Consider the following 23,506-nt stretch of genomic DNA (forward strand, 5'->3'; position numbering starts at 1 on the left):
TGTTATTTATATAGAACAAACTGAAGAAAGGGATTCAGAGCCAAATATGGGAGACTCATTGGATCAGAGCTTGGCCTTTTCTTTCTTGTAAGATCGATCAGTTTGGAATATAAAATAAGCTGTCTTACAATTATCTGGGCACTACAATCATGGGTTTCTGATGTTACAAATGCCAACTTTTTTTTTTGTTTTTGTTTTTTTTTTTTTTTGCTTATGGCCTAAGAATTAGGATACATTGATCTGTACAACAACCAACCTACACTATTACAACAGTCAGCCTTGGCTTGGCTTGGCTCGGCTCCACATTGAAGGAGGAACCAGCAATTCTCATCCCATGATTCTATGGTTAAACTTAATTTAAAGGGGAAAAAATGAAAATGGAAAAAGAATAATTCAATTATTTCTCAGAGCTGCAGAGCTAAATCAGGCTGTGTGGAGTCGACCTTGCTAGAGCTAGGAGATCCTGGAGACTGGAATCTGACGTTAAGGTCAGGGGGTACTGAATCTTGTCGCTGTTGGGGTGGCAGTCCCGGCCAGGAGGGCTGTGGATGGGGCCCTACTCGTGGGGCAGCGGCGGCCTCTCCTCCTGGATGAGGTAATAATGGGCTGCTCGAGTTGGTTGTAGTTGATTTTTCCAAGAACTTGGGGTCCTCGGGGGTTAGGTTATTTCCCATCCCTGGATGGCCGAAGTTGGGGGTGGTTCGGGAGATGGCATCGAGCATCTGAGGAGCCTGGAGGTTGAACCCAGTTGGCCTGGCAGCTCCCATTGGTTTTCCCATCTGAGTTGGAATGTTGAAACCATAGGCGCCATTGAAGCCGTTCATGCCAGGATGGAGGGCAGTGGGGCCTTGATGAATTTGGAAGGGTGGTCTGGGCCTGACAGCACCAGCACTGCTATTTAGTATGCTGAACCCAGATTGTGCATTCAATCCAATACTAGCTTCCGTGCTTCCACTGCTGGGTCCCGAAGCTTTGTTAGCAGTATTGATGAGAGGTGAGGCAGCAGCAGATGTAAGGAGAGACTTGCCCGGATGGTTAGCCAGGGCTGCACGAGCTGAAAGCACATTCCTCTCTGGTAAACCGATTCCTCCAGTCTTCTGTGATGGTTTATCCTCCTGAGAATCCATACTGCAAGGTATAGAATCTCCCGGGAGTGATGAGAGTGGTGTTGATGAAGGAACGAAAAGTGGCTTTGGAGGTATAACATCATTCTCTCCTACCCATCCTGGTCCAAACTTCACTCCAGGAGGCAAAGACTTTTCAATCTTCTTTGCAGCAATTTTCCAGGCAACAGGGCCCAAGTTGGAAGCAAATCGAGCCAGGCTCCTTGCATAACCATACTCTGCGTTAAGCCCCACCTGATTCATATGAGCACCCAAGTCAAATAACTGATTAAAGCAAAGGCACAGATAAGATGCCCCACATACATAGATGCACCAAAGCATAAAGCAGATGTTCAGGAATCTAGGGACAGTTCAGTGAAAGGGTCCTAGGAAATTATTATTGAAAACCACTGAGGACCAATCTGGCTGCTTTTTCACTTATTGGGTCAGTCTTTTGTTGAATGGCTATTAAAAGTAAAGCAAAAAATCAAGGCTCATTGCCATAGTTACAAAATTATATAGCCGAATACTCTACGTTATCTAATAGTGGATGAATTCCATCCTCCATCCAAACCAGTGACTGCTTGATTGTCCTCTTCGAAAGAATCAACTAAATAGTACATACAAAACATCAGAGAGATACATACAGGCATTAGCTGTTTCTTCTCCCCATCAAAGGTAGTCAACACAGATGGCTCTCTCCCAACAGCTATTGAAGAGGATTGTTTGTAGGTATTGCGTCTGTTCTCATCAAGTACAAATGGCTTCTTTGCATGCTTCAGGGAAATACCTTTCAAAATAGAACCTGCAGAAAAGTGAAAAGAAAAAGGAAAAAACGTCACATCTCCCTCAGAAAACTGGTAGAGATAAAAGCTAAACAAGACAAAAAGGAGAAAAGATCAGCCAATTCTCAAGTTTCAAACCTGTAAATTCATCATGTCTCTCTAATTTCTGATCAGCAGACCAACCAGTATTACCATCACTGTAGCGGGTGCCATGCAAAGACCGGCCGAATGAATCAGCAGGACCAGATTTGTCTGAAATAAGAGCTCCCTTTCTCAGATCATGATTGGACCACATGGTGTTTTCTCCCCCAGTAGCAAGAGTTGCATCTGAGGAAAACTCTGAACCAGGCCGCTCCAAAGAAGGCCTGCCCAGAGGCTTCTTTATATTCTTGGTTGGTGGTCTACCTCTCCTTTTCGGCTCGGGCTCATTGTCATCACTATCTTGCCTTAAATTCTCAAAATTCTTCTTCGCCAATTCTTGTATGGATCGTGCCTGGCAACAACATAACCAAAAATTCAAAGAATACCCACAGATGGTCTGAAGATGGCAGGATAGAGACTACGAGTTGACTATACCTGTTTAAAATAAATGGTATCTGGGGCATTGTACTGCATCGCATTTGAACAGATCAAGAAAACATCTTTCTGCAAATGCAATCAAAATCTCAATTAATTAGACTAAAATTCCAGTATTCTTGCAAACTTCAAACATAAACATCAAGAGTGTCTTTGTAGAATCCTTGTATTAAGATATCAGCCTAATTCATTTTCAATATACCCCGCAAGTTTATGGCAAACTAAAAATGTCAATCACAGAAAATTATCTCCTCAAAAAAGGGGAAAAAAGTAGAGAGAAATTTCCAAATCATCAAATGAATAAAAAAAATTTTACTCTCATCCGTTTCTTCAACAACTTATCAAAGGATGAGCTTATTGCAGAAAACAGTCATTTCATAAATAGTAATCAAAATCAGAACAATCTACTATGAATTATACAATTGGATGGTCAATAGGAGTACACATAATAGACAATTGACAGCTGAACCCACAAGATGATCTCAACAACAACTAGTTACAGTGTAATCAAGTCATTCTAAACAACAAAGAAATACACTTCAAACAGTTCTATGAAATATTTGTTGAACTATGCCAAAAAAAGAAATGATGCTTCGAGCAGGCTCAGCAAATTTAAATATCATTAAGAGAAAAACACCTAAGAAAGAGAAAGTGCAATCAAGTAACAGATAGTATACAAAGGGCACCATGAAGCACAGAGGATTTAAAAATAAAATAAAATAAAAATAGCACTACCCATTTCCCAAACAATTGATACCACCAATATATGGCCTATTTGGAAAGAAAACATGCAGAGTGTCACTGGACCTCCCAACCCCTCTCCCCACATTGAGCAGGCACACAAACAGACGAGGAGAGGTGTTAAGCAGTGTGTTGGCAGCTATGGCATTCGACTATTACAGTAATTGCCTATGTTCTTGCTATAACATTCAACTATTACAGCACATCTGCAACATTGCTGTAGCTGCCATACAGGATGTGCACTAAATAGATGGTTTTAAAATTGCATGAGGTGATCAAAGAAGTGGGGCCATGAATGGATGCCAACAGATGGTGAAAGAAGACAACAATGATCTCATGTCTCAAAAGAGCCATATTACATAACAAAAATAACGTAGATTATCATCAGCAAGTGTGTCCTTGTCAAGAGCATGAATATACAACAGGAAGAATCTCACAAATGAATGGAAAAAAATAACGTCTAGAAAAGGTCACCGTATAGGAAGAAAGTATAAATAGTGCTTTAAAGGTTTCAATGATACAAAGATTAAAATTCTATAGTACATGCCTACATATTTTCAATATCAACAATAAATAACTAATAAGCATCCCAACAAATAAATATTTGAATTGGTAAGCATCTAACAATCTTTTTTTTTGATAGGCAAACACACAAAAAGCATATATTAGAATAGGGCACCTTGAGGCTGACCCAAAAGCATACAAGAGCACCAAAATCTAAAGTTTTAAATGCATATAATTAGTAATATGGAAAGAATGTGAGGTAAGACTTGCTCGGTGATCCAGTTTGAACCTATGTTATATGGCACTCCTAAGTATGTGAAGTGCCTGTGTTGGACATTGACATAACAAGGGTTTCAGTGTGTACATGTCCAGAATGCCTATCGGTCATATATGTATCCTACAAGAGTGTTCAATGAAAAAATGAATAAAAAAAAGAAGAAAAGAAAACTGACAAATAAACTCATATTTCCTTGTCACACTAGACTCATAGTTGGCATTCCATCCTAATTAATTATACACCTCAATATGACCTAGGGGATATAACAAGAAAAAGGGAAATTCAACTATTTCATCACACCATGTTTCTTAATATCTAGGGATTAAACAAATTTGACACTTAGACAACCACCCAACACCAGTACTCAAGTTACTGAAACACAGTTTTGACAAGAGCTAGCCTAACCATTTCGCTTGTTTAGGTTTCAGAGGTTGCTTGTAAGTTCCAAGTGCCATAATTGTACTCTCTAAATTTGCAAAATAAGAGAGAAGGTAATGGAAGGGAAAAAGACACCTTAGAATAATCTGAATTGGCTATTTGAGTATTGTGGATGCCCTATTAGGTGCACCCTTCACAAACTTCCGACTGTCAGGAAGTAACTTCAGCCATAAATAAGAATAAATTAATTTTGTCTAGCGAAAAATACAACCTCACTAAGAATTTTAAGCTCACCCCAGATAAAGTCCCCAGAAGTAATGATTGTTGAATATACCATACTTGGAGCTGATACAAGTTGATAATTTTTTTTTAGTAACAACAGAACATAACCAATGCACAATACTGTTGGAACTCTGAAGTATCTAAAGTCAAACCAACCTCACCTAAATATGAAGGTTCATCAAAGATCAAGTTAGATCAGATCCATCAGGTAAGCAATTAATTCATTCTACAATTTATATTGCTTTGCCTTACATAATTCCTCAATTATATTGCCTGTTAATCCCGCATAATAGAAGTGCATTGTTTACAAATAATGCACCAATATATGGGAGTACAAATGGCTTATAAAAAAAAAAAAACAGAACTAGCAATAAATATGTAATAGAAATTATCACATGCATTAATCCTGCTTAACATAAATGTGTTGTCTACAAATAATGCACCAATAAATGGGAATAGAGGCACCAATGACCACGTGTCGAAAGCCAATTTTGACCTCAAACACTTACAAAAGAATCTCACCATTACTTACTAAAAATATGTAAAAAGAACAAGTGTTTCATGCCTTTTTTCTATGTAATCTATTATAACCATAATTGTTAAAAACTTACGATACACGATACGATACATTTTTATGAAAATTGACAAGAATCGCAATTCGTATCTTACAATGCACACACCTTCAACGATTTTTCATAATTTAAAAAAAAAAAATTCAAATTCAATCTTTTTTGTCCAAAAAATTATTATATTAATTAAATAAACAAAAATGTTAGAAATTGATCATAAAAAGGAGAAAGAGCTAAAATAATCCTATGTAAAAAACTATTTAGTTATCAAAGACCATATTGGAAGATAAATAAATTTATTAGGAAAATTTTCATTTAAATGGTTTGAATGTTTGACATTGAAAATGATGGTGATAGGTAAATGAAAACTTTTATGTATTATATTAGTTTGCTTTTTTTTTTGGGCAAGGAAGGAATAATGACAAGCATAAAATGTTAGAACTTCATAAATGACACAGACAAATATCAAGAACATGTACAAGTATATATGCTTAGCCAGAATTTGGAACTTTTTTTTTTTTTTGATAGGCAAAAACAGAATTATATTAGAAAAGGGCACCAAAAGGAAAGCCCAAAGCATACAGGGAGTATACAAAGGACCCTTAAAGCACACCCAAGAGAAAGGAAAACAAACCCGACCCTCATCTAGCGCCTAGCCAATCAAGAAAACTAGGTAAAGTGAGAGGATCTACATTTACAATTGATTTTGTCCACACCCAAAGATTACAAACAAAAGAATTCTTCAACCTATGAACCGAAAAGTCCTCATTATCGAAAGCAATCCTGTTTCTTTCCATCCAAACCGCCCAAAAGAGGCACAACGGGGCTGCCTTCCACACCTTTCTATGCTTCTTGCCCAACATAAAGCCCCTCCATTCAATAAGGGTCTCTCTAGCCGAATAAGGGAGGACCCAACACACTCCAAAAAGGGCGAACAATAAATCCCATAAGGCTCTTGCCTTAGAGCAATGAATAAGGATATGATCAATTGACTCCTCTTCCTCACAGCACATAAAACATCTGTTAGCAACAGCCCAACCCCTCTTTTTAAGCTGGTCCATAGTAAGCACCTTACCCCAAGCAGCCTCCCAAGCAAAGAAACTCACTTTGGACGGCACACTAGGGTTCCATATCAACCCATGAGGGAAAAGACCAGCTCTTCTTGAAGATAGATCATTATAGAGCGATTTAACTGAAAAACTCTCATTCGAAGTCACTTTCCACATCATTCTATCTTCCATAATAGGACTAAGCCTTGCGCCTCGGATTGTCAAAAGAAGCCTCTCCACCTCCTCCACCTCCCAATCATTGAAGGGCCTAGAAAATCTAGGACACCAAGCCCCTTCCACTCCCGAAGTGTCCCAAAACTCCTCTACCCAAGCCTCCTTAGAGAAAGCAAAAGCATACAAGGAGGGAAAAGAATTGCATAAGGGGAGATTCCCCCACCATATATCTTTCCAAAATATTACCCTTCTACCATTCCCCACTAAAAAAGCGACTTTATTTTGCATAAGGGCACCTTCCTTCCTTATTTCCTTCCAAAATCCTACCCCATAACTCTCCCTCACTTCTCTAGAACTCCACCCCCCTTCTTCCTCCCCAAACTTCCTACTAATGACATGCCTCCAAAAGTTCTCCCTTTCAATCGCAAACCGCCAATTCCACTTGCAAAGAAGGGCCCTATTAAGGATGGAAAGACGTCTAACTCCCAAACCCCCCTTCCTCTTATCCATGCAAACAGTATCCCAGTTAACTAAGTGAGGCTTCCTCTCCAAAGCACCCCCTCCCCACAAGAAGTCCCTTTGAATTTTCTCCAACCTTAGACTCACCACTCTTGGCATTCGGAGTAAGGACATCAAGTATATAGGCATGCTTGACAATGTACTCCGAATTAGAGTAATTCTCCCTCCTTTGGAAATAAATTGCCTCTTCCACAAGGCCAGCCGTTTCCGAAATCGCTCTTCCACTCCATCCCAAACAGCCACCGACTTGTGGTTTGCCCCCAAAGGGATCCCCAAATAAGAAGAAGGCAGCTTACCCACTTTACAGCCAGCCTCAAGAGCCAAATTTTCCAAATTCTCCACTCTACCAACCGGTAAAATTTCGCTTTTGTCCAAGTTGATTCTCAAACCTGATATGGCTTCAAACCACATCAACAACCAGCTTAAATGGACCATCTGATCTTCGGAAGCTTCACAAAACACTAATGTGTCGTCGGCAAACAGCAAATGAGAGACTAAGGCCCCATTCCCACCCCTTCCATCAACCCTACAGCCTGAAAGGAACCCTCCCTCCACTGCTCTATGGATCAGCCTGCTAAGGGCCTCCATTCCTATCACAAATAGGTAAGGAGATATGGGGTCCCCCTGCCGCAGCCCCCTTGAGCTGTTGAAGAAGCCTTCCGGGGTGCCATTGATCAAAACTGAAAACGTTGCTGTAGAGATGCACCAGGATATCCACCCAATCCACTTCTCCCCAAATCCCATGCTTTGCAATACAACCATCAAAAAGTTCCAATTTATGTGATCGTATGCCTTCTCTAAATCCAATTTACATAACAATCCACACTCGTTTCGTTTCAACAGAGAATCTATTGCCTCATTGGCAATAAGGGCAGCATCAAGAATCTGTCTTCCTTCAACAAAAGCGTTTTGAGCTGAAGACACCACTTTGCCCACTACCTTCTTAAGTCTGTTGGCTAACACTTTTGCCAACAGTTTATACAATCCGCCCACCAAGCTGATCGGTCTGAAGTCTCTAAGGTCCTCGGCTCCAGGTTTTTTTGGGATTAGGACCAGGAAGGTCGAATTTAGGCTCCTAACGAATCTGCCGCGCTCATGAAACTCTAACAGAAAACCCATAATCTCTTCTTTGACAACATCCCAACAAAATTGCCAAAACCTAATGGGGAAGCCGTCTGGACCCGGAGCTTTGTCCCCGTTTAGGTCTGAAAGAGCCTTGAGGACCTCTTCCTCTGAAAACACCTCCTCCAGACCAGCTGCATCCTCATCACCAATTCTATTAAAATCCAGACCTTCCATAGAGGGGTGCCAGCCCCCCGGGTCAGTCAACTGGTCCTTGAAGGCTCTAACCACACCCCTCTTTATCTCCTGCTCCTCAGTTAGCCATACACCATCAACTTTAATCTTGGACAGGCAGTTTCTCCTTCTATGGGAGTTAGCCATTTTGTGAAAAAAGCCTGTGTTTCTATCCCCCTCCCTAAGCCAAACTTCTCTTGATTTTTGTCTCCAAGAAACCTCCTCCATTAGGGCCCATTTTTCGAAGTCCCCCTTTGCTGCCTTTCTAGCTTCCAATTCCTCCAAAGATAAGGGACGAAGCTTCTCCTGACCATCCCAGAAATTTACCTTGTCCAGAGCCACTTTCTTATTGACACCCACCTGCCCAAAAACCTCCTTATTCCACGACTTTAGAATAGCCTTCAACGCCTTCAACTTCTCAGCAAGGATGAAGCTAAACGAGCCATTAAAGCTTAGACTCTGCCACCACCCCTTCAACAGATCCTTAAATCCCTCCTCCTTAAGCCACATATTTTCAAACCGAAAAGGAACAGGACCTCTTCTAACCCCTCCCCCATCCAATAGAATAGGGAAGTGGTCGGACACAGGCCTAGGGAGGGTACACTGCACCGCCCCCTTAAAGTGATCCTCCCAATCCTCCGACACCAAGAAACGGTCTAACCTGGTCATAGCTTGATTATTCAGGCCTCCACTCCAGGTGAAAGGACCCCCCTGAAGGGGAAGATCCCTCAAATCCAATTCATCAATCACTTCCGAGAATCTTCTCATTGAAGAAGACAATCTTCCCCCTCTTCTGCTCTCATTCGGGAATCTAATTAAATTGAAATCACCTCCGATACACCAAGGATCGCTCCATAGCCCGCGGATGGCCCCTAACTCTTCCCAAAACAGCTCTCTATATCTCTTTACTGTAGGGCCATACACTCCTGAAAAAATCCAATTAAAACCATCTTCACAGTTTTTGAACCGGCAGGAGACGGAGAAAAGACCTACCTCCATCCCTTCCAGCTCCAGCACTCTTTTGTCCCAAAAAACCAACACCCCTCCAGCTGCCCCTCTCGCATTTAGAACTCCCCAATCTAAAAATCTCCCCACACCAAGACTTCTCACCACCCCTAGAGACATCTGAGACATTTTAGTCTCCTGCAAGCATACCAAATCCACTTTTTGGGCTCTAATTAAGGCCTTAATTGAACTCCTCTTATTTCTGTCATTCACCCCCCGGACATTCCAAGATAGGATTTTAATCTTCATTTGAGGCACAGGGCTCTGTCCCCGTTTCTTCTATCCGAGCCTTTCTTCCTGCTTTCTCCTTCATAATTAATCGACCATTCCAATTTTTTCACTTTCCTATCAAACCTAGTCATCCCTGAACTTCCTTTCTTCTTGCCTTGATCCCTCCTTGATTTCAGCCTTAACAGAAGTTTAAGAACTTCCCCCTCAACACCAACTGTCGAGAATCCCAAGGACTTGCTGAACTTAGCCAAGCTACTGTCATCCCAACCGCTGCCCTGGTCCTCTTCTTCCTCCAGATCCTCACTCTCCTTTGACCTGACACCCCTGTTCTTTCCCCCCTCTGTACTCATCTCCCACGGCCTGCCATCAGTCAACAACGCTCGCAACGGAGCATGATACCCATCTTCTTCGTCAATAACTACCGGATCCCTAACAACCCCCACCACCATAGCCCGATCGCACCCAGAAAGAGAAGAAGAAGAGAAGTGGACCCGAACCCCCCCAAGAACATCGATGACGGGCTCGTACCTGGATGCTTCAGCTAGCAGCGCTTCTTCGGACATCCGCGCTCTCGCCTTCGCCATTAGAGACTCGGAATCCCTCCAATCTCCTCCAAGGATGCAAGCGATCCCCCCGTCTTCCTTAACTTGGCCACCCGAAGCTTCCATCGAAGCCCTAATCTCCATCCCCCCGACCTCGGCACGAGGAGAAGCCCTATTTTCTCTTAATCCCCCCAACACCGGTTCAAAACCTATGTCGGCCCTCTCTTCGCAGCCCTCGATCAACCCCTTTATGAGGAAAGGCCTTTCCTCGCAGCCCATTACCCACCCTTTTAAGGTGATGGGCCTGGGCTCACAATCTGGCCCAAACGTCTGGACTCCCACAAATTCTGACTTAAGACCACCATCTCCAAGCCCGCTCCTGGCTTGGGCCTCCCAATCAGGCCCAAAAACACAAGCAGCTGGCCCAGATTTAAAACCTCCCATGTTTGCTAACTTCCCTCCCCCTCGACTGCTGATCCCGCAGCTGTCTTCTCCATCAGTCACCTCCTTTCCAGGCCCCCTACCAGCCAACTCATATGGACAGCCTGAAATCCCTTTTGAAGAACTACCACAGGGCGGCTCACCTGCTCCCCTCTGCTCCATCGGCTGTCCAACCTTCACGATCACGCCTCCTCTACACTCTTCACGAGACCCACTCCCTGCAACTTCTACAGCCACTGCATCCCCTTTCCCGAGAGCACTTCCCGCCGGCACCACCTGAGAGAACCAAGGTGGGGATTCCCACCACAGCTGGACTGAGAAGCACCCCATCTCATCCGCAATCTGGACGGAGGAAGGTGTGTCCCTGCCCACCGATTTCACCAACAATCTAGCCCATTGCAGCTCTGCCATTGATTCCGTCTTGTTGTCCACAGCAATGAACCCACCACAACCATCTCCTATCAACTTAAACACCTCTCGATTCCATAAATGAAGGGGAAGACCTACCACTCTCACCCATACCTCTCTAGCAAAAACACCATTGCTGAAACACCCCACCTCCGGGTGCCATCTTTCCATCATTAAAACACTGCCTAGAACCTTTCTCTTCCCTCTAGCAAGAACACGCTCGGCCTCACTCATCAATTCGAACTCAAATAGCAATAGCCCACCTCCCATTACAGCTATGTCCAGCTTTCCTTTGAGGAGCCAAGCGTGGACAGCCCAGTTTTTCAGAAAAACCAACGCAGGAGGATGGTTCTCCACCTTATCCCATCTACCCACTAAGCAACGACCCAGCTGCTCTAATCTACCAGGCTTCACCCTCCCTCCCCCTTCCAGCCAAACCTTGTCCCCAAGTCTCCCCAATCTCAGATTTACTACATCTGCATATGTCCTTTGATCAGGCTCTTTTTCCTTCTTCAGCACCTCAAGAGAAAGAGGGTCCTTTACTCCTCTAAAAGGAGCTACCCCAACCTCTCTCAGCTTCTCAGCCAAGGTGTTCCATCCTCCAGATAGCCTCTTTCCTTCTGGAAAAATTAAGCAAAACCTTTTTGCCTCCAAATCACGAACAGAACAGAGAATGAATCTACCCGCCTCATTTGTACGACGCTCCAATCTATATTTCCTATTCTCCTCCTCCCATGCGAGGGACCAATTACTATCATCTCTATCTCTACAGCAGGACTCCACACCTACCAGCAGACTACTGAGGCTTGCATCTCCAAATCTGATCCAAGATGATAGCCCTTTACATCTCTCCCAAATGCATCCTCTCAGCTTTCCTCCTACTTCATCAATCACAAGATCATAAGCTTTAGATTCCACAGTAAACCGTCTTCTACCTCCTCCAGAATTTGGAACTAAAAAATCAAATCTAAAAATTGAAGTTTATTTTTATAGATTTTATGATAAATCTATACATTAAACTCATTTTTCTTTTAAATTAAACATTTCAAAACTCTACTATTCAATATTTTCCCATTGAATGATATGCTTTCAACTCTTTCAATCAAACTATCTACTCCATGCTTTTTGCTTCCAATATATATATATATATATATAAGTAAGAGAGTGTATTAATAGGTGATAAAGGCGCACAAGAGTACACAAGACATATACAAAGTACACTAGGCAAAAAATGGAAAGAGGGAACACACAAAAAATACTCTCTCCCTCATCCCAGCCCCAACCAACCTATGAAATCAACTATATTCGTATACGGGCCTATATGCATGTGTATGCATATCTTTTCTATATATTTTCACTATATAAAAAAACTTCTTTTTTTATGATAGGTAAAAGCAGAAGAAAATTTATAAATGAGGAAAAAATGGAGCCCAAAGGCCAACCCAAGGCATACAGGAAGTATACAGCAAGCACCAAAAGGCAAAAACAATAAAAAATAAAAGGGAATACAAAAAACCTCACCCGCTCTCACCTAGAACCCAACCAATAAAAAACGTCGATTAAAGGTAAAGGTCTATCATCTATATACAACTTGGTCTAAGACCAAAAACTACACACAAAAGAATTCTTCATTCTATGAATTGAAAGCTCTTCATTGTCGAAAGCTATCATGTTTCTTTCCTTCCACACCGCCTAAAAAAGGCATAAAGGAGCCAGCATCCAAGCCTTTTTACACTTCTTGCCTACAAAGGACCTATACCAACCAAAGAGTCTCTTTAATCGAGAATGGAAGAACCCATGACACACCAAAAAGAGCAAATAGTAACTCTCACAAAACCCTAGTCTTCATGCAATGGATTAAGATGTGATTAGTAGACTCTTCATCATCAAGACAAAAGAAACATTTGTTAACTAGGGTCCACCCCCTCCTCTTTAGCTGATCCAACATTAAGACTTTCCCCCACGAGGCTTCTCATGCAAAAAAACCCACTTTGGGAGGAACATAAGGGCTCCATATGATACTCCTTAGAAACAGGACTATATTTCCAAGCTCCACTACACTGTATAGGGACTTAACAGAAAAAATCCCATCTTTAGTCATTTTCCATAACACCCTATCCTCCAAATCTGCACTTACCCTCTTCCCTTGAACTGTCAAGAGGAGTCGTTCCACCAAGTCCACCTCCCAATCATTGAAAGCCCTAGAAAAACAAAGACTCCACTCCCTCCTCAACCGAATGGTCCCAAACCTCCGCCACCCACTCCTCTTTTGATACCGCCAAAGCATACAAAAAAGGGAAAGAGTCACAAAAAGCCTCAATACCATTTATCCTTCCAAAATCTAACTATTCTACCATTACCCACGGAAAACACAATATTGTTGCTCAACAATGAACCTTCCTTCCTAATCTCCTTTCACAACCCCACTCCCAACTGTCTCATTTCGAGAGTATATCACCCCCTCTTCTTCTACTCCAAACTTCCTACTAATAGCTTGCTTCCAAAGAGCCCTCCTTTCTTCCATGAAGTGCCAACTTCATTACACAAAAGGACCCTATTAAGTGTAGACAGGCATTTAACACCCAATCCACCCTTACTTTTATCTAAGCAAACAACCGCCCACTTGACAAGATGAGTCTTCCACTCCAAAGCCCTCCCACCACAAAGGAAGTCCCTTTGGATTTGCTCAAGCCTTAATCTAACCACTCTAGGCATACGCAAAAAACACATATAGTAAATAGGCATGCTAGACAAAGTACTATGAATGAGAATGAGTTTCCCTCCTATAGAAATAAATTGTCTCTTCCACGTGGATAATCTCTTCTGAAACCTCTCCTCCACCCTTTCTCAAGCCGCCATTGATTTGTGTGAAGCACCCAAAGGAAGCCCTGAATAAGAGGAAGAAAGCGCCCCTGTCTTGCAACCAAACTTAAGGGCTAATTCCTCCAAATTCTCCACCCTCCATACTAGTAGAATCTCACTTTTGTCCAAATTAATTCTCAAACCAAAGATGGTTTCAAACCATATTAACAACCAACTCAAGTAAGCTAGTTGGTCCTTAGAAGCCTCATAAAAAATCAACATGTCATTAGCATACAGAAAATGGGTGATTTGAACCCCCTCACCACCCCTCTCTTTAACCTTACAGCCTGTCAAAAATCCCCCACTCACCGCTCTCTTAATAAAGAAACTTAAAGCTTCCATTCCAATCATAAAAAGATAGGGCGAAAAGGAGTGTCCTTGCCTTAATCCCCTAGAGTTGTGAAAGAACCTCGATGGAGTATCATTAATCAGAACCAAGAATGTCATTGTAGAAATGCACCACTTTATCCATCTTGTCCATTTCTCTCCAAACCCCATTTTTTGCATTACCTGGAGCAGAAAATCCCAATTTAAGTGATCATACGCCTTCCCTAAGTCAAGCTTGCACTGCAACCCGCTCTCATTTCTTTTCAGTAAAGAATCTATAGCCTCATTAGAGATCAACGCAACATCCTAGATTTGCCTGCTCTCAACAGAAGTATTTTGGGATGAAGATACCACCTTACCCACCACCTTCTTTAACCAATTAGTGACCTTTGCTAGTAGCTTGTACAACCCTCCCACCAAACTAATAGGTCTGAAGTCTCACAGGTCTTCAACCCCTCCTTTTTTTGGGACCAAAACCAAGAAAATAGTATTGAGACCTCTTACAAACCTACCATGCTTGTAAAATTCTCAGGAAAAAAAAAAACCCCACTACCTCCTCCTTCACAAACTCCCAACTAGATTGCTAGAATGCTAAGGGATAACCATCCGACCCTAGAGCTTTGTCCCTGCTCAAATTAGAGAGAGCAAAGACTACCTCTTTGACAAAGAAAACCTCCTCTAGCCTAGCTGCATCCTCCCCTTCAATTCTTCAAACAACAAGCCATACAAGCTTGGACACCACCCACCAGGTTCCGTCAACAGGTTTTGGAACAAAGTCAAAAATTTGTTTGGCTTGTTCCATGCCCTCCTTTTGAGTTGGTCAATCATAAGAATCTTTCCCCAAACAGCTTCGCAAAGGGGGGAAAAAACCCTAATTGGGCAACCCTCCAAGCTTTTTTTTTTCGCTTCTTCCAGACAAAAGAACCATGTCAACTTAGAAGATTCTCTCTAACCGTGGAATTCATCACCCAAGTTACACCAAACAAAGAGAATATCAATTACCACAACATGTTTATTTTGACACAATAAAGATGTAAATGATCAACCGATTCTTTATCCTGTTTACACATGTAAAATCTGTTTGGCTTGTTCCATGCCCTTCTTTTGAGCTGGTCAATCATAAGAATCTTTCCCCAAAGAGCTTCACAAAGGGGGAAAAAAACCTACCTTTGTAGGCACCTAGAGTTCCAAACAATGTTGGCCAAAAAAAATGCCCCTTTCACCCCTTGCCAAGGAAGCATAAGGAGATTTAATTGAGAATATACCACTCTTGGTTTTCATCCAACTCATCTTATCATCCTCATTGTTTCTAATTAGGATCATTCCAGATTCCATAGAAACTCAACCACTCCTTCATGCTCCTAATTGCTGAACGTCCTGAAAAGCGAGGACTCCACCGACCTTCCTCCTCTTCCTCTTCCCACATCTCTACTACCCAAGCATCTTTAGAGACAACTAATATAATAAAACTTCAAGAAAGCCTCTTCCAAAGTGAAATATCCACATCATTTATCTTTCCAAAATGTCATCCTTTGCCATTCCTAACAATGAAACAAGATTTGGTATTTACATCGATCCAACCTTTTCTAATTTCCTTCATCCCGCACTACCCTTGAGCACCATCCCCCAAACTTTCCTATAATGATTTGTTTCCACAATGAATGACTCTCATTAGCGAATCTCCAAATCTACTTGCCTAGCATGGCCTTGTTTATAATGGAGAGATTTCTAAACCCAAGGCACCCATGCTTTTTGTCCGAACAAACTATAGCCCAATTCACCAAATAAGGCCTTTCCTCATAAGGCCCACCGCTCCAAAGGAAGTCTCTCTGAATTTTTCCAAATGAAGTTATTAGCATTTATAAGCATAACAAAAAACACACTTTCTTGTGTAATCAATGGGCTTGGTCTAGGTCGTTTTTAGGTTTTGGTCCTCCATGTGTAACATAATTTGTTGATTGGTTGGGCTCTTCTTAAAGGGGGCATTGTTTTTTGTTGGTCCCTTTTTTTTTATGGTGCCTATAGACATCCATTGTATACTTCGTGTATGCTTTGGTGCTTTGTTTTGGCATCTTTGGTTTATAATACTTTCTCACTTTACTCATCCAAAAAAACTCACTAATTCAACTAAGTTTTAATGATTTACATTAAAAGTTTAATTAATTTCCTTTCGTATAATTGTTATAAATTTTTAAGTTGTTCCTACAACTTATTTAAATCCCACCTATTGATTTATTATTTAGAAAACCAAGTTGTTCAAGCATCATTAATTGATAATAAAAGTAGCAATAAAGGCAAAATGTATAAAGTTGTAAAAGAAAACTAGTTACTTACCTAACTCAAGCAACCGAATCAACCCAATGTTGGACCGAAAATGTGCTGCATATAAATAGTGAGAAAAGAACAGTTGCTCACCTAACTTGAGTAACTTGATGAAATTGACCTCAAGTTAAAGGTTGAAGACATTTCAACCTAAGGAGAGGTGGATTGGGCTTTGATTGGCTTCAATCTAAACCAACCCACCTGAGTTGCAACATGTGTTCAATACAATAACTCATAAATGAAAATACATAATCCTAACACAATATCTAAACTCTAGGCATTCCATCATCCAAATTTTAGGTAAATGCAACTTTTGACTTCCTATGTTTGCCTAAGAATGCAACACTAGTTAAGGTACCCTTTTTATTCAATCATTATTTCAGTTTGTATTTTTGAATGAAAGTAGTTGTAGCATTACCATTTGAACCGCAATGCATAAGTTGACTATCTTGCTATCTTTTTCATTGCTTGTCTTTTTTCTTCATGGCACACACTTTAAGACTTCATAAATTTGTTTATTGTGCCAACTTTTGCATTCAAGAGGTTTGGAAGAATTAATGAACTTCTCAATCTAAGTATTCCCTCTTCCATCCTATTACCTTTCCTCTCAGCTTCAATATACCATTACTTTTTTAAATGAGAAACTAAATTAGTTTATATAAAGAAAGAAAGAATATTTAAAGAAGAATATAAATCCTTCAAAAATGAAGTATAAGAAATATAATAAGAAATGGCCATCAACATGATTTCTCATCTAGTAGAAAAATGCGAAAAAGAACTCCTCGGCAACGTACATCCAAAGAATTGGGAGGTAGCAGGTTCCCTCCCAAGCACCTTCCACTATTCTTCCTCTGCTTTCAAACTAGCGTTCTTCTCTAGCCAGATAACCCCATGATAAAGCAAGGACAATTGCTCTATGTGCTACTAGCCCTCAAAGGATCTTCTCAAAATTTTTGAAAGATTTGTGCTTGGCTTGGTTTCTTGTGTATACTACTTGTATACGTTGGGTTGCACCCCCTGTTTTTAGAGTCTCTTAATACAAGCCTTTGTCTATCAAAAAATTTCTTTTGAAAGATTTAACCATAACACCTGTCATGCCTGTTGGACCAACCATACACAAGGTTGAGCAAACAACTTCCAAACTTCAAAATAAAGGAGCAATGCAAGGACATATGTTTGGCCAACAACCGCTCATACTAATAATGTTCCATGCACCTTAGACTATTCTTTCACTTTGTCTCCTTGTTCAACTAATAATGTTGTTCATTTTTTAGCACACAGAGCAATGCATCGGGTTTATTTTATAAGGAATTTTTTACCCTCTTGAGGAGTGTCAAGTTGCTTATCCTTGTATGGCATTTTTCTCTATCTCTTCTTTTGATCAGATTTTGGAAACTTTAGAAGGATTCCTCATCATTCATTTGTACTTTCCAATTAATATCAATGAATGTGGTTTCCCATCAAGTGCCCAATTGGTTAAGGCAAATGCTAAGATGAATGGTAGAAGCGCAGAGTCTTGGGTTTGATTCTTGCTGCTAGTCGAATGCCTTGGATTACCCAATGCTGGTTGTGGCGAGCGTGATCAACACCCCAAGGTTTGGGTTCCCATAGAGAGTTTGAAAGGCTCATCCATGGAAGGTTCCTTGGTTATCCAAAAAATAAATAAATAAATAATGTGTTTGTTTCTGATAAGAAAACAACAGCTCATACTAATAAAGTAACAATTAGTGCTAATGGGTTTATAGGGACTCCTTAGCAGTAAACCAATGATATTGGCCTTCTTATAATCCACCAACCATCCAAAGACCTAACTTTCAATGATGTCCTTGACTTATAGATGATCGGCAAGAAAGGCTAAAAAATAAAATTTAAGCTTCATTTAGGACTTTTTGGGCCAACTGCATAATTTTGAAGGGACAATATTGGTATAGTAAAACAAAAATATAAATATGAAATCCCTTCATGCATAAACCAAAAAATGGCTTCTACAAGAAGCAACATTTTCCTTACTTCTGTATTAAGCTCCTTATAAACCAAAAGTTTTTCAATAAAATTAGTTAAATAGATACAAAAGCTTTGATTGAACTTTAAAAAAGTCTTTGGCTTATTAGAAGAAGTCAGTCCAAACAAGGCCTTAATAGAGCAAATGAGGATTTGGATGAGAAGAGACCAATAGGGTCCAAGGTTTATCAACTCATTTGAGATTAACCATGCAAAGGCCCTTACCATTTCACCTCATAAAACCAATTTCCTCTCAAGAATTTCACAATATTCAACATTTGTACCATATATTGTAACCTTAGAGCAAGCCTTTGATGTTGGAGATGACATAAATGAACCCAGTTAAACATCTCACAAGCTCCCATCTTTCCTTACATCCACAACAAATTTTGGCCAAGTTCAATGGGTTGTTATGCAACGAAATAAATCAATTATAGTTGGTATCCATCCCTACTATTGAATCAGTCCCGTAGTGGTTAGTCAGAAACGGCGGGCTTTTCTTCCTTTTGGCTTTACTATGTTAGCATGATCTGATCAAGTTCTTTGATGAGCATTATCTAGGTCAAGTGAAGCAATATCGGGGGGAGTATGATTGTGTGCCACGGTTATTTTGCACTAACATAGTCAAACACCAATCAGGAATCCAAATTATGGCACAACACAAGCCTCCATACAAGCATTTTTGCTTGCCTTTACAATATATTTGTAAACTATTGTTGGGGAATGACATTTTAAGACAATATGTTGAGACCCAATTTACAATTGTAAAGGATATTTTCAGTGTTTCAAAACCCTAGATGGGCCCTAGAGTTTGCACTATAATCCCATGATACACCACTTCTCACTTTCAGCTTAAAAATTGCAATTCGTTTGTATAGTACATATATATATATATATAGTTCTATAGAATCCATGTTTTTTTGTCAGGTACTCAATAAGGACAAGAAATTCTTCCAGAATATACAAAACATGACCAAAATAAAAGAAAGTGTAAAATGCACCAAAAAACAACTAAGCAAGCTGCATAATTTGAACCTAGGGGACAAAATCTGCAACCCCTGAGAAAATCTAGTCAACTCAGGGATGTAAGAAACCCATTCCAAAAAAACCAGCTGCTCATCTCTGAGCTTAGCTAAGATACTGACAATGCTATTAGTTAAGGCACAGCTTCTAAAAGACTTCATTTCAAGTGACTAGAGACATCGATAATTTTATGCACCACTAATCAAACGTCCAAGGTCCTCCTCCATCTTCCAATGCTTGTGAGATAACAATAGTTGAATCCCCCTCCGCAAGAAGATTGGAGCAGCCCATCTTCATTGCTCATAGCCAACCATTAAAAAATTACAGGATCTTTGCCTCAATGGTCATCCCCTAACCAGCAGGCTTGAAAAGGGCTCTTAACACAGAAACAATATGGTCCCTGACACTCCTCTGATCCCCATCTACCGTGGATTACTCAAAACCAGTCAAAATTTAACTTAAATAAACCATCTGGAAACAGAATTCACGCCAAATGGAACTCCTCAAATATCCTTTGGGACCCATAGACAAGGTTCCAATGTACCGAGGACGCTTGAGGGAATAACCATAAAAGCTTCAGAGACATTCATTTTTTTTTTTATCAGAAACAAAGAAAAATATATTAAAAGAAGAAAAGATACAAGAGAAGGAAGAGATACAAGAGAAAGAGAATAAATAAGAGAAGGATGAGAGGTCCTTCCCACAAAAACAAAAACTGAACAAAAGAGAAAACATTCAACTTTAGAAAACTAAATACAAAGAAAAACTCCAACACTCTCAAACTTTTGAAACGCAAACCGCAGTCCAGTTGAGTTGTAAAAAAACTAAGAGGAACTCCGCTAAAAGCTGCAGTACAAAAGGCCCAAAGAGAGGAATAGAAAAGAAGCAAGTCCCATAACATCTCTTCCATTCTCCCCTTATCCTCAAAAATCCTATCGTTTCCCCTTATCCTCAGAGACATTCATCCTCCACGACTTTCCCTCTCCTTTTATGTTTCCTTTAACTTCATGTCTTCTGTATTTATCCAATGAACTTCCTGAAGCTTACTGCAGAAATTGCTTTATCCTACAGACATTTAAACTGCCTGGGCAGTAAAAATCAAGAGTTTTCCTTAGAGGTTGAAGCACGCCAATTAGTAGGTTCTTGGAACTTGCCGCAGTCAAAATTAAGCTTGGATCAGCTATTCCCATTAACAAACTTAGATAAGAGCACTTTGGAGTTGGTTCCAAATCCAAGATGTTTCAGTCTCAAGTAAGTTTTGATATCAGGCCATTAACTTCATGAATTTTTAATAGCATACATATGTATATGTGTGTGTCTATGTGTGTGTATAATAAAAAGTGTAATAAAGAATAATTCCTAATAAACTTTATGGATAATCTTAATCAAACATTATTGATAAGCATAATAATCCAAACAAACCATAACTAAGGGAGCTTGGTACTGCTTGAACCCAACACATTGAGCTAAGCACTTAGAACTCGAGCTCAAAATTGGCTCATTTGGGAACACGAGCAAACTCAAATAAGCCTATTTGGGAACACGGCACATTCAAGGTCCTTGTTTCACGTAACAACTCCAGCTACATTCTGAAACAACATTAATTTAGTAATTAAATCCTATGGTTTGCATATATGACAAGACATTTTCCATTTCATTTCATGCTTCAAGGAGACCCATATGCAAATAAAGCCAACAATTCAGCCCCTTAGCAGCGTACGCTTGAGAAGAAACAAAGATCACTTTCAAGCAAGGTCTATGAAAGATATCAGCTACAGACAAATTATGAAATGTTAGCAGCAACTGACTATTCCTCCCATTTTGGTTAAATAAGTGGATAGTAGATCTTCCTAACCGCTTGATCCACTTTGTCAAAGGGAACATCTACTAGGGAAAAAGGTAATATCAAACTTCTGCCCCCCATCTTCCACTCTGTCCTGACTCCATGTTTTATGCTTTGCACAAAACAAACTACCTAACAAGCTGTTTTCCTCCCACAGAAGAAACAAGATAGATAAAAAGATAGGAACCAAAAAGAAGAGAGAAGATGAAAGGTTTCCTACATAGCTAAAAGAACTTTATGCAAACAAAGTTCTAGTATTTAATTTCAACTCAGAAAAGAATGAGAAATGGAGATATGGAAACTTAGCAAATATGGCAGGCAATCATTCCCTCCCCCCTAACTGGATAGATGATATAAAATTGCTAAAAGGAAACAAATTTGATTCCAGAAAGGCAAATTTGGTTGTAAAATAAATATGTATGTCAGATTCAATTGGCACAACAAGAAGAAAAAAAAAACAAAACACATCAATTTCTCCAATACTAAATATTAGTATCACTATATGAGCACTAGAAGTGACTCAGTACCCTGCGCAAAAATAGAGAAGGGAAGATAAGGGGTAAGAGAAGAGATGTTAACAAGCACATAAATGCTAAACCAACCTCAAATTGTTCCAAACTGGCATAAGCTCCACCAGCAAGATTCTTCCTAACGGTTCCGAAATCCATTGGATGCTCTATGACTTCATGGTAGTCTGGAAGCTGTACAAAATAACATACACATGCATCGTCACAAAAATAATTTGACAACAGATGCAAGTATTTTAGAAATTATCGGATCATCCAAAAACTCACCTCTTTTGGGTCCACTGGTTCTGAGAAAACCCCATAAGAGTCTTTCCTGAATTTAAATTGAAAAACGTCGGTAAACTGACAACCAAAAGCTATGTTAAAGAAACAAAATAAAATCTGGGAACCTTAAAGACATACTTTTGAAGTCTGTCAAGGACGAACACCAATAACTTTTTATCGGGTAAAGGGGTAGCCGGTCCACCATCCAACTCAGTCCCTGCACATAATTGCACACATAAACATGGAAATCTTTACAATAAAACCTTTCAATCAAGGACGGCAAGATTGCTAGCTAACCTTGTTGGTTGCTTGCACCAGAAATAGGCTTTTCTGCCTGCAAAATTTGCTCCAATATCAGTACGCCAGATGACATGCAAAAATATTTTGTGGGAAGTGGAAAAATCAAATCAAAAGCAAAGTTGCATTATAAGAAAAGGCAAAGTAGCATAGAATTCAAAGTCCCAAAAAGGGAAATACAGTAAGAAAATGAGAAAAAAATTAGAAAAGACAAATTTGAACTTTTCTCAGACTTGACGGTCTACTATTTATTATTCGAGTAAATAAATACTGATTAAATACAACCAATCAATAATGTATTATGAACTGAAAAATACCCAAATAGGAAAGAACAAAAGCTGTTGCTTCCCCCAAAATTCAAAGTTCAAATACCCAAAACCCTGACCAAGTCAAACCCACCCACTTAGATTTCAGAAAATCAACGACGCAGTTCAATTAAATGTGAGAAATCCAAGGAAAATTCAACCCGTGTCAACAAAAAAATCCCATAAAATAAACCATAAAGCTCAAAAAGCAACCCGACGCTCCCAACTCGACACACTCCCACAAAATCCGCGAAAACCAAACCCTTAAATTCATCCCTCCGCCTCCAAAACCCCAAAAATCGATCACCTTTTCACTGTCCACGTGCCCGGATCCATCCCCGATCGCATTGATCTTCCGCTTCTTGTGACTGGCCGGAACGTTCTCCTCCTCCGCGTTCGAATCCGACCCGCAGGACGCCGAATTCAGAGACGCTGAATTCAACTGCGAGGGCAAGCGCAGTACCAGTTTCAGTTTCTTCTCCCTCCTCCTCCCGCTCAATTCCTCCTCGTCTTCGGCGGCGGCGACGGTATCGTTTTCGTCCTCCTCTGGGTCAGGGTTAGGGTTCCGGCGAGTGGATCGGCGGACGGGCGTAGAACTAACCGTACTAGACTTCAAATTAGGGTTAGGGTTAGAATTAGAATTCTGCTTCTGCTGTTGAAGCTGCTCTTGCTCTTGCTCTTGCTTGATACTCCGCTTCTGAAGATCCAACAGAGACGGCCTCCCCTTCTTCTTCTTCTTCTTCTCCTCCACTACCTTACCCATTTCCGCCTCCTTCTCTCTCCTCTCTTCTCTTCTCTCTCCTCTCTCTCTCTCTAAACAGGGCTGTTTTTTATTTTTATTTATTTTTTTGTTTC

At 40.4% G+C, this 23,506-nt stretch overlaps 1 protein-coding gene across 1 annotated transcript; it reads right to left on the reverse strand.

Annotated features, from left to right (window-relative positions):
• Nucleotides 1-58: 58 nt before the first annotated feature.
• Nucleotides 59-23,483, reverse strand: LOC100245230 (uncharacterized). Its single transcript, XM_002279794.5, has 9 exons — nt 22,959-23,483; nt 22,347-22,383; nt 22,188-22,266; nt 22,053-22,098; nt 21,861-21,959; nt 2,465-2,533; nt 2,027-2,381; nt 1,751-1,908; nt 59-1,358 (listed from the first exon to the last, which is right to left on the reverse strand). The coding sequence occupies exons 1-9, from the start codon at nt 23,412-23,414 to the stop codon at nt 405-407; spliced, it is 2,253 nt and encodes a 750-aa protein (XP_002279830.1). The 5' UTR covers nt 23,415-23,483; the 3' UTR covers nt 59-404.
• Between the last annotated feature and the right edge of the window lie 23 nt (nt 23,484-23,506).

The sequence above is a fragment of the Vitis vinifera genome, chromosome 3 (assembly GCF_030704535.1).
Source record: "Vitis vinifera cultivar Pinot Noir 40024 chromosome 3, ASM3070453v1".
Classification (NCBI taxonomy): domain Eukaryota; kingdom Viridiplantae; phylum Streptophyta; class Magnoliopsida; order Vitales; family Vitaceae; genus Vitis; species Vitis vinifera.

What these genes read in the sequence shown, in the direction of transcription:
- LOC100245230 (XM_002279794.5), bottom strand. Translation starts at nt 23,414, where the DNA reads ATGGGTAAGGTAGTGGAGGAGAAGAAGAAGAAGAAGAAGGGGAGGCCG. An exon ending in TGGTGCAAGCAACCAACAAG is followed by an intron (nt 22,267 to 22,346) that starts GTTAGCTAGCAA and finishes AATTATGTGCAG; the next exon opens with GGACTGAGTTGGATGGTGGA. An exon ending in ATACCATTTATTTTAAACAG is followed by an intron (nt 2,382 to 2,464) that starts GTATAGTCAACT and finishes TGTTGTTGCCAG; the next exon opens with GCACGATCCATACAAGAATT.